Source organism: Quercus robur, chromosome 2 (genome assembly GCF_932294415.1).
Source record: "Quercus robur chromosome 2, dhQueRobu3.1, whole genome shotgun sequence".
NCBI lineage: Eukaryota > Viridiplantae > Streptophyta > Magnoliopsida > Fagales > Fagaceae > Quercus > Quercus robur.
Window position 1 is genome coordinate 12,814,130 of NC_065535.1, and position 11,661 is coordinate 12,825,790.

At 32.0% G+C, this 11,661-nt stretch overlaps 1 protein-coding gene across 1 annotated transcript; it reads left to right on the forward strand.

Annotated features, from left to right (window-relative positions):
* Positions 1 to 2,264: 2,264 nt before the first annotated feature.
* Positions 2,265 to 9,469, forward strand: LOC126695039 (protein ALP1-like). Its single transcript, XM_050391649.1, has 6 exons — positions 2,265 to 2,327; positions 3,521 to 3,565; positions 3,651 to 3,695; positions 7,439 to 7,531; positions 8,627 to 8,855; positions 8,929 to 9,469. The coding sequence occupies exons 1-6, from the start codon at positions 2,265 to 2,267 to the stop codon at positions 9,378 to 9,380; spliced, it is 927 nt and encodes a 308-aa protein (XP_050247606.1). The 3' UTR covers positions 9,381 to 9,469.
* The last annotated feature ends 2,192 nt before the right edge of the window (positions 9,470 to 11,661 follow it).

Here is an 11,661-nt window from a genome sequence, read left to right on the forward strand (position 1 = left end):
TACACTTTTAAGGTAGATTCCCATTTTATCTCAATTTCGTTTTTTAACTCAATTTTAATATTCTTCCTTTTACTTATTATTAATAGTGGATTTTGAGGTAGATTCCCATTTTATTTCATTGGTTTTTATTTTTTATTTTTTAAAATTTGATAACTACACCAAGGCTATTTCGTGGGTTTCATAGAATGCATTATTAACCTTTTTTTTTTCTTTGTGACAAGTGTTTAAACTGTTTGGTTATTGAAAATTAAAAAAATATTACCAATAATGAAATAAAACTCTATCATCTAAAATATAAATTCACTTCAACTGTAATTCTATTACTAAATGTTTGTGGCAGTTTAAATAAATTTAATTTAATATATATAATAAAATTTATACACTATATACCATACTTGCACGAAGTTACATATATTATAAAATTAATCCATTTATCATATGGCTCACTTATTATCAATATGATTATAATTTATTTCCATATAAATTTTAAATAAGTTGTGCATCACCCAAGTATAATACAATGTAGAATTTTGACTACATCATCGAGTAGTCTAAGAGTTGTGATACTCAATCAATTCTCTTATATTATATTATATATATAGATATATATATATATATATATATAGAAAATGAAATTTTTATTTTTATTTTTTTAATGCTTATAAATTTGGATAGCTTATAATTTGTGAATTTTATGTTGATACTGATTTAATTCTTAAATATTAATTTACATGGACATATTATTTTGTTAAATGTTGTTATTAGTTTTTATTTTTTAGTTTTATTAGACAATTGGTACCGTTGAAGAGAATTATGAATAAAAATATTTCATTTAATTTATTATTTCTCAAATGCATTATTATATATTGTATTTAATAAGTTATTGTCCAAAACCGTGCAACGCATGGGCATTAACTAGTTGTAATAAAAAAGTAAGACCTCTCACTCGAATTTTTTTCAAGATATCTTCTATTAGCGGACAGAACGCCATGTCTATCTATTTTACGATGTAAAAAAATTTAATTAATGAAAGTCTGAATCCAGAAGAACTTACTCACAGTGGCGGCTCTAGGATTTTTTTATAGGGGGGTCAGTAAAAAGATACATCTTAGATAAAATATGAATCTTACGGTCTAAATGGTTTTCTTATTACAAATTTGTCTATAGTATGATCTAGTAATAGAATAAAAAATAAACTATAGGTTTATATGACATATTTTTTTTCTTAATATAATGAACATGTTAATTGTTGTTGTTAAGTGAATTTTAATTATTACTACTTAAAATATTTTTATTTATTAGTTCATGATGATTATATGTTTACATTGTACTATCAATGTAAGATTTAAGTTATAGATAATTATACTACACACATTTGCAAAAACTATACAATATTGTACACATTTGTTTAGAAACAATGTAAATATTACAATGATAGTACAATGTAAACTATGAACTTTCCATTAGTTTATTTCAAATTTATTAAGATCTAAATGGGCTTTTTAAAACAATTTTAGATGAAAATTTTTTTTTACTTTGTTGTTGGGCTTACTATTTCTCCCAGATTTTAGATAAAATTGGATTGTTGTTAGGCATTTTTTTGTATTTAAAAATATCAAAATATTGTTAAGATGATCATAATTAAACTTATTTCTAGTGAGTTTTAAAAAAATTTAGAGTCAAAGTATTCAAATTTTTATTTAAGAGGGTCAAATAAATATATATATATATATATATATATATTATATTAAAAAAAAAAAATTCCTAGCACAGGGGTTCATTTGAACCCCCTGAACTATACATGGCGCCGCCCATGCTTACTCAATGAATACTTCGGTTCTTCTGGTTGAATTTTTTTTCTGGATCTTGCCGGTTAGTGAGTTGCCATTCAGCTCAAGAACTCAAGGCTCTGAATCTCGGAGTAACTATCTGGAATCGGACCAGAAAAATAGTTCCCGCCAAGACAAAGATACTTGAGACTTTTCAAGTTCACGAGCTCAGTAGGAAGGGTCCCGGAAAAATTGTTGTAATAAGTGTCAAGAATCTCAAGCTCTGTCATTCCCAGGGTTATTTCTCCAGGAAAGTTTCCGTAGAAAACGTTATTGGAGACATTGAGGACCTTGAGTGACGTGAGGTTTGCCATCTCCATAGGAAGCATCCCCGTAAGATTGTCTGCAGCGAGTGTTAAATTGACCAACTTGTTCAATAGCCCAATCTCCGGCGGAATGAAACCGAAGAGAAGTATGTTTGACACGTTCAAAGAAATGGCTCGTGAATCATGGTCACAGGAGACTCCGGAGAAGGAACAATGGGCTGTTGGAGACAGAGTGTTTCCAGTCCTCCAGGCCTGAGCCTTTGGGTCCCATCACAGAGGACTTGAGCTTCAACAGTACTTCATAGTCACTACTGTGCGTAGTAGAGCATGCTGAGAAAAGAAAGAGAAAAAAAGTAACTTCTCTTGCGTTGAATATCCACTCCGAAATGTACAGTCTCTTGCTCGAGACCTATATCAAGGACTCGGCCGAAAAGAACCGGCTGTTCCACGCGATGGAGACCGTTCCTTGCGTGGCGAAGAAGGCCATTTGATTGATCAAGACAGGCTTGGTAGCAGTCGATCGATTGAGAATCAAGAAATTAGTCTTTCCTAATATGCATTTTATTTAAGTTGGTTGTAAAAGTGACTTTTGGTAATACTCATTAGAGAGGCACATAAATGCCCGTTATGTGTGGCTTCTTATATGGTTATAGGGGCAAAAACTATGAGGTATTCAAAGTGAAAATTCTAGCCTCCACCTATTCAATCTTTGAGTTCAGAAACAAATAGAGAACTATCATCCAGTGTTGCGGTTGTCATAGTGCAGATCAAGTTTAAAGCCATGGAGCCTACACATTGAAGTTGTTGTGAAGGATCTTTAAAAATGTTCTTGAAGTCGCAAGCAAGAAGTTTGTGAAGACTTTAGAATAAAGGAATCTAACTGAGCTGGAGTTGCACATGGTCACGTGAGTAAGTCACTATTGGAGGTAGCAATTAAAAATATGGTTTTTTTTTTTGCTAAGAAACATGGGTATGTTTCAATTGCAAGAACTTCAATTCTATTATTGAATTTCTTTTTGAGGTTTCATAATGGTTTTTCTCTCTGATAGTTATCCTTGAGTTTCCTACTTCATCGCTATGGACCCGTTTCTTTAGGTGTTTACATTGCACAGAACGGCAGTTTCGCGAATCACGATTCCGGGATTGCGTTTGGCTAGGCGATATCTACGGGATTGCGTTTTCAATTCCGCAGATTTTCGCGATTCTGAAAATGAAATTTTCTACTGCTTTTTCAGCATCGCGCGGTTGGGACGATTGGATTGCTGCTAATTGTTTTGGGTGGTTCAGGAAATTTTTTACCGAAATCCCAGCCTATCCCTTCTCCATATATATATATATATATATATATATATATATCTCATCAGTCTTGGTTCTCACCACATCAATTTCACGTTATTCACTTCTTTCTCCTCTGTTATTGCTTAGTTGCTCTCTCCAATTGGCGTCATTGTTCTGCATCACGATTTCCAGGTAAACATTCTCATATCTCATCAGTCTTGGTTCTCTCCTCATCAATTTCACGATATTTACTTCTTTCTTCTCTGTTATTGCTCAGTTGCTCTCTCCAATTGCCATCGTTGTTCTGCATCACGATTTCCAGGTAAACATTCTCCATTACTCATCTTTGAAATAATTATATTGATTTGGGCTTTTGCATGTTAGTTTAGATGACTGAATAAACTCAAAATATTAGAACTTACATGACTAAGGGATTTGTTGTTGTTGTTGTTGTTTCTTTACTGGTTGTGAAGTTTTTAAAACAATTTCAAACAGATGAAGTTGATCAAAACCATTTGGATTGGATGGGATTCATTTTTTCTTGTTGAAAAGTATATGGGTTTGAAGAATATTTCAGGTTTTTGTTCATGCTACTGTTTATTTATTGGTTGTGAAGTTTTTAAAACAATTTCAGATAGATGAGGTTGATTAAAACCATTTGGATTGGATGGGATTCGTTTTTTCTTGTTGAAAAGTATATGGGTTTGAAGAATATTTCAGGTTTTTGTTCATGCTGCTATTTATATACTGGTTGTGAAGTTTTTAAAACAATTTCAGACAGATGAGGTTGATCAAAACCATTTGGATTGGATGGGATTCGTTTTTTCTTGTTGAAAAGTATATGGGTTTGAAGAATATTTCAAGTTTTTGTTCATGCTGCTGTTTATTTACTAGTTGTGAAGTTTAAAAAAAAAAATTCAGATAGATGGGGTTGATGGAAAATTTCAGGTTGTTCTAATGTGCTTTTGCAGTTTAAGAGTGTTTTGCAGTGCTTTTACTTTTGCAGTTAAGAGTGTTTTTGCAGTTAAGAGTGTATTACTCAAAACATTTGAAGATGCTTGATGTTGTTTGCTTTTCTATTATAATGTTGTTCTGAAGTGGTGTCTATTATAATCTGTCCTTTTTGCATGTGTTTTTTTTTTTTATTATCATCAATTAAATTTATGATTCATTAAAAAATTTAGGCATTTGTTTCATCCAATTTGTTCTTGCTGCCTTTTAAATTGAACCTACACTTAAACTGAACTTAGAATGCGGTGAGATTAGAATTTAGCTTTCTATGATGAATAGGCAGGGGAATGTGGCTGCTCACACACTTGTTAAGTGGGGTAAATTCTCAGTTTTTTATTTTTATTTTTAATTTGTCTATGGAATCCTCCTCATTGTGTTTCTAGCTTAGTGCGCTCAAAGAGGCCTTAAGTAATTTTGTTTGTTCTTATGTCTTTTGTTTTTGCCTTTTGCTTTGGGCAGCTAGTTTATTGTGTTGTTTCTTTTCAATTTTATGATTCAGCCAAAAAAAGAATAAAAAACAAAGATTGGTTCACGCATACCCATCTACAAAAACAATGAGAAACAACAAGATGGTTCTCAAACACATGCAGCACCGGTCAGTCATGAGTCATGATGCTTCAGATCATCTTATTTCTGACCCAAAAAATTTATTTATATATTCTTACTTAATAGAAGGCTCCAACCACCGACTTATTCTATTGCTAGTTCTGCCGTTTACTAATTTTTAACTAAAATGTATTGCTAGTTTGTTACGTGTGAAACTATTTTACCTACAAGAGTATTGTTTGTAAGAGCATTGGAATTTTTATATATTTGGTTGAACATTGTTATTAATAAACCTATATCTTGTTTAGATGGTTAAGAACAAGGAGAATTCAAATCCCAACACCAAACAATCCCAAAATAGCTCAAATGTTAGAGTTCAATGGTCATCCAAAGTAACGACTATCTTTTGTGAAGCTTGTGTGGATGAGGTATTTAAGGGTAATCGACCTAATACCCACTTTAGTAAAAGGGTTCGGCAAATATTATAGCAACTTTTGAAAAGAAAACTGGAAAGGAATATCCTACGGCGAAGTATAAGCATAAATGGGATAGTTTGAAGAAAGATTGGGTACTTTGGAATAAGTTGAAGGGAAGTGAAATTGGATTGGGATGGGATGCAGCCAAATGAACAATAGCTGCAACTGATGAGTGGTGGGAGAGGAAACTAATGGTATGTTTTGTATAACCCATTGTACATATTTTGTATTAGTAGATAAACCATGCTATTTGAGTTATTAATGAAAATATTCAAAATTGTAGGAGGTTCCTGAAGCTGCAAAATTTCAAGAGAAAGGTTTAGAGAATGTTGACTTATTAGACATTATGTTTAAGGACATTGCGGCCACAGGAGGTTTAGCATGGGCCCCCACTTCAGGTGTGTTACCAGATGATCTTGAGACACCTAAGGAGGGGTTAGGTGATACTTCTGTTGACTCATCTTCTCCAAATGATGATGATGACGTTCATGAAGATGAGACTCCTGACCACACACAACCACCTAACCCAACACAAAACAAAGGAAAGAAGCGAGTTTTACTATCATCCACACAGAGCAAAGGGAAGAAAGGAGGAACGACATTACAGTTGACACAACAGCTTAGTCGTATATGTGATGTTGTGAAGTTAAGGAACTCAGTTTTTTCAATGGAGCCAAGTAGTACTATTCGTAATGTCATGGAACGCGTGTGCACCTTAGATGGCATTGAGAAGGGTTTCGAACTCTACCTCATGGCAGCACGTATTTTTTAGAAACAAGAGAAGAGAGAGATATTTGTCGTGATGGAAGAACCATATTTACAACTTTAGTTTCTGCAAGAGGAGGCAAGATTGTTAGGAGGGCACTACTTTGGCACTTAGGGTGTTTTATGTTTTATCGTATGAATAATGTTTTATGGAAGAGAGATGTTTAATGTTTTATTGTTTTATCCTTTGAATAATGTTTTATGGAAGAGAGAGATGTTTTTAATAATTTATTGTTTTATCCGTTGAATAATTTATTGTTTTATTCTAGATGGCATTTTTTTGGGTAAAATCTTTATAGTGGTCCAATTGACCTTTTTTCTCATAATTGTTAACACATAGCAACTTCAGCTTTGCAAATAGTACTAAAAAAATGATATTGTTGGTTGTTTCTAATGGAAATCAAGAAAGAAGAAGGTTATGAAAAAAGGGTTAAGTTGGACCCAATTGTTACTGGTATATCTTGTTTTAGTTGTAGCTCTTAAATTTATTGTACTAAACTTGAACCTCTAGTCTCTAACTAATTGATGCCATTGTTTCTGCAAGTGTGAATTATTGTGCTACATGTATTTCACTTTCTGCTAGAATTGGTGTTGGTTTTAATTTTGAATATAAAGCTAGAAGTTAATTCTTTTTCTTTTTCTTTTTTCAATTAGTTGTTCTTAACAGGGGTGATTGATTGTGACCAGCACAGCATAATATTCTTTTTTCAATTAGTTGTCCAATTGATGCTTGGACTCGTGCTTAGTAGTACTCACCTTTGTGTTAACATAATGAAAACTCGGGTTTTTCATGGGACAATCTTTAGCTTGAATTATTTTCCTTTCTATATCAGTGCATGATTAGGGTGCATTCCAAGATAACTGAACAACTTGCTCCCAGCTTTGTTTTGGGCCACGGCACTCATTATTATTATTTTTTTAAAACTCTATTCAGAGTTGATTTTAGTGCATAAAGTAAGCTACTTTCCAACCAATCAAAATGTTGTGTTTGGTGTCAATGTGCTTAGAAAAATCTGTGCATTTCGTCAAAGTGAACATAAAGATTGCCTTCTTGTTACAAATAGTGGTTTTTTAGTTGATCTTTCTTGAATTTTTTCATGTGTTTGAGGTAGTACTTGTGCAGGTCTCACCTGCTTGAAGGAGATAATAAAATGAGGATATTATACTTCTTGTCATACTGGTTACAATATGCTTTAGCTAGCATCACACTTGCTTTTTAACTCATATTATGTCAAACCTTTGACCTTGGGTCGCTTGTTAATTGCAGGTGAATGCTGCAGCAGAGGTTATATATGACCTAGTGGATCCCAGTGCAAACTTGATATTTGGAGCAGTGATAGATCAATCACTAAGCGGCCAGGTAAGTTTGGAAGGGTTGGAAAAAAAAAAAAATATATATATATATATATATATATCTATCTAGATTGTCACCATTTCATTGGTTCTGAAATCTGAATGTACTTATTGGTGGACTTCTAGCAGGTCCATTGAAAAATTAGACATCCTTGGATGAAGCTATGCTGACATGACTAATATAAAAAAAATCCAATTTTCTTGAATCTTCTGGAACTTGATAAATTTAGTAGGATCCATAGTTTTTGGATTGAGAGGCTCAAACACAGGCCCATACAATAAATTCCTACTTTCTTGCACAGTACAGTCCAATCACTGCACACTCAGATGCACCCTCATGCAGGCACACACGCACCCCTCTGCAGCAATATACACACCACCTGTGCACACACACACACGCACACTCCTATATCATTTAAATGTTTACTCATTTTCTTTTTTGTGATTTATCTAATTTATTGCTATAATATTTTAGGTGATATTCCTATGGATTACAATGATCATATTGATAATAGTGATGAAGATCATTCTTATGATGTGGAAAACAATGAATATGATGATGAGGAATTATATGATCTTGCTGTTGCTGGATGTCATGTTGCAGTGACATATTATATGAAATATATTGATAAACAACCTTGTAGAGATTTTGAACAAACTGGCTATATGTGGTTGATGGATTGTTTGACGGGTAATGAAACGAAATGTTTAGAATGAAGCCACATGTTTTCCTTCAATTGTGTAATGTTTTACAACATATATATGGACTTCAGCACACAAGGCATATTAGGCTTGAAGAGTCAGTAGGTATATGTTTAATGATACTTGGACAAAGAGCTTGTTATAGGATGGTTCAAGAAAGATTTCAACATTCTGGTGAGACTATACGCAGACATTTTCATAGAGTTCTGAAACATCTTAACATAATGTCAATGGATATCTTCAAACCTTCTGACCCTACATTTAGTGTAGTTCCAAGACATATACAAAAGAATCCATTGTACATGCCACACTTTTAGGTATTCATTTCATACATTGTAATTTGTTTCTAATATTTGTTAGGATTATTTCCTAAGTAACTAAGATTTATATTCTATTTTAGGACTGCATTGGTGCCATTGACGGTACACATATCCAAGTTGTTGGAGACGACAAGAAAGCTCCATATTATAATAGAAAGGGCGTGACATCTTTTAATGTGATGGTAGTATGCGATTTTGATTTACTTTTCACATTTGTTATGGCTGGATGGGAGGGTGCAGTACATGATACACGTATTTTCCTAGATGTTATCCATCGACAATCTGTTAATTTTCCAAAACCACCACCAGGTATATAAAATTTTTATATATGTATGAAGGATATTATTTATGTACATCTTACATTTTTTTTTTCTTTTACTAGGAAAATATTATTTAGTTGATGCTGGATACCCCCTAAGGAAAGGATATTTGCCACCTTATAAGGGACAGAGGTATCATCTTTTAGATTTTCGACGAGCTGGTCGAGGGAATCACATAGAAGAGAGGTTTAATTATGTTCACTCATCACTTAGAAGTGCAATTGAGCGAACTTTTGGAGTGTGGAAGAATAAATGGAAAATTTTGAAGCAAATGCCACCTTATGACATTAAGCACCAAAGAAACATTATAGTTGCTACTTGTGTTTTGCATAATTTTATTAGAAAACATGATAGGGAAGATGAGGGATTCAATTGGGATGAACATGACTTGGACAGACCAAGAAGCAATAGTAGTGGAGAAGGTAGTAGCAGACAGGCAAACGTTGACAATATACAAGATGAGGAGATGAAATTTGTTCGTGACAAAATAGCTCGATCAATTTGTGGGTTGTAAACAATATTTTTATTATTTCTGTTTTGGTGTTTTGGTTTTTAATTTTTTCAGATAAGAACTTTTTTATTATTATAATGGATTGTCTAGTATTGATATTGTTGGCAATTAACATTTTAATATAATTATTTTCCTAATCATTTTAATATCTTTTTCTTGATGAGTTATTTTTAATATTTTAAATTTGATAAACTTCTCTCCATGAATTTCAACAACGAAAATATCATTATTGTTGTTATTATTAATGTAATTGTTAAGCTTAATTACATATTTTCAATAATAAAAAAACACTGATCACAGGAAAAATGACAATATAACCTTCAAAAAAAAGTTAAATCCTTTTTTGGAATTTACACTCAAAACAGCTATTTTTAAAACAGCTTATCCCAACGCTTAATATGGCTTTAAAAAATAGAAAACGCATTTTTTCACATTTTTACCAAACACTTATCTGTGGCTTTTAAAATGCATGTTTTAAAAACGCTAGTTTTTAAAACGCACCTTTTGAAATAGCTTATCTAAACAGGCCCTATATTGCTATGTTTATTGATATATTTAATTTTATAGGAATTAACCTAGAATTCAATTTGAATTCATAACTAGTTTTTTTTTTTTTTTTTTTTTTGAGTAAACAATAATATTTATTAGAACACACACAAAAATAATAATACTTAGTATTTTAAACCGAGTTTATAATATATTACATAACCAGAGTATAACTACAAAAAGACCAAACCTTTGTAGTTGTAGATTGGAGTTATAAACAACATTCATAACTAGTTAATTGAACAAGTTGATAACTTTTATTGTGAAGTAAATCAAGAGTCTAAATTTCCCTAACTTAAAGTGTCTACACACGAACCTAAGATTACAATAAAAGTAGTGTTATGATTTTTTTTTTTTTTTTAATTGTACGTACACCAAGTGTGCGTTTGGCATGACTTAATTTTGCCAATTTATTTTACTATTCAGCTTATTTTTACTACTATTTATGGGTCTCACTACACTTTTTGGTACTATTCATGGGTCTCACTATATTATTTCAACTAACCTTTATATTTATTTACAATACTTTCAGTAAAAAAATTTTAGTTTGAACAAAATAAGTAGATCCTAAACAGACCCCAAGTAAGATTGAATTAGTTTACTATTTACTTGTTGGATTAGTTCGCTTGCACTCTTAATAGGATTAAATTTTTTATCCATGTGGCTAGGACGTCTTTAACTCTTCTAGAAAAGAAGGTGATTAAGTGAATGCAGCAATAAAGTGATATTCCTAAGTAGTATTAGGATAATATATTAATAAGTGGCTAGGATTAAGTGAATGCAGCAATAAAGTGTTATTCTTAAGTACTGGGATAATCTATTAATACAGCAATCTTCTTCTATATATATATATATATATATATATTAATTTGAGAATAGCTCAAGATTGACCACAAAGTCTGAAGCATCAATTCCATTTTCGCAACGTCAAATCAGTTCTCTGGGAACAAATTCATATTCTCATTGAAAAGTTATAATGGCGAATATATAAGTTCAGAGTGAAAATTCGTACTCATCTCTTTTCACTGACTTTTGACTCAATGAATTTTCTCTCTTGGAATAGAGAGAAAATATAAATTTAAAATCAACTTCTGCATGTATTTTTTAGAGATAATTAGAAACATATATGTTAATATACTGTTAATTCTGTAACTTGAACCCCTTCATCCTAAAACCCTCAAGTACTTCATGTACGGTAAAGTATTAATTAAACTATAAGGTTTTTTTTTTTATAATTATAGACATTGCTTATAATTATAAGTTTTTTTTTTAAATATTGGAAAACTTTCTCCACTCACCCCATTGGAGTTGTACATATCAAATGACCTAAAGATTTTTGTTAAGATTATATATATGCGTGTATGAGTGTGTGTATTTTGGAACTGCATTAATTGAATAAAAGAGTCAACAAAAATGCAATAAGCCTTACAAGCTTCCAAGGTGACTTTTGGAGCTTCATGCTTATTACAATAAAAGTGACTTTTGAGCCCAACAACTTTTGCAGCAAGAGGGTTGCGGAATTTAAAATTCTTCTAAATCAACTGAACCTACCCTGAAAAAAGATTTAGTAAGTTCAAGGTTATTACAAATAATAGTATCAACAGACCAGTCAAGTAGTTCACCATTAACTTTAAGATTGTCAACTCAAGTTTTATCCTCACCTTCTAGAACAACTTGCAACCAACTCTCACTAGTAGCAACTTGTAAGGGCTTAGAGATAGGTCGTTGCCATGGCCTA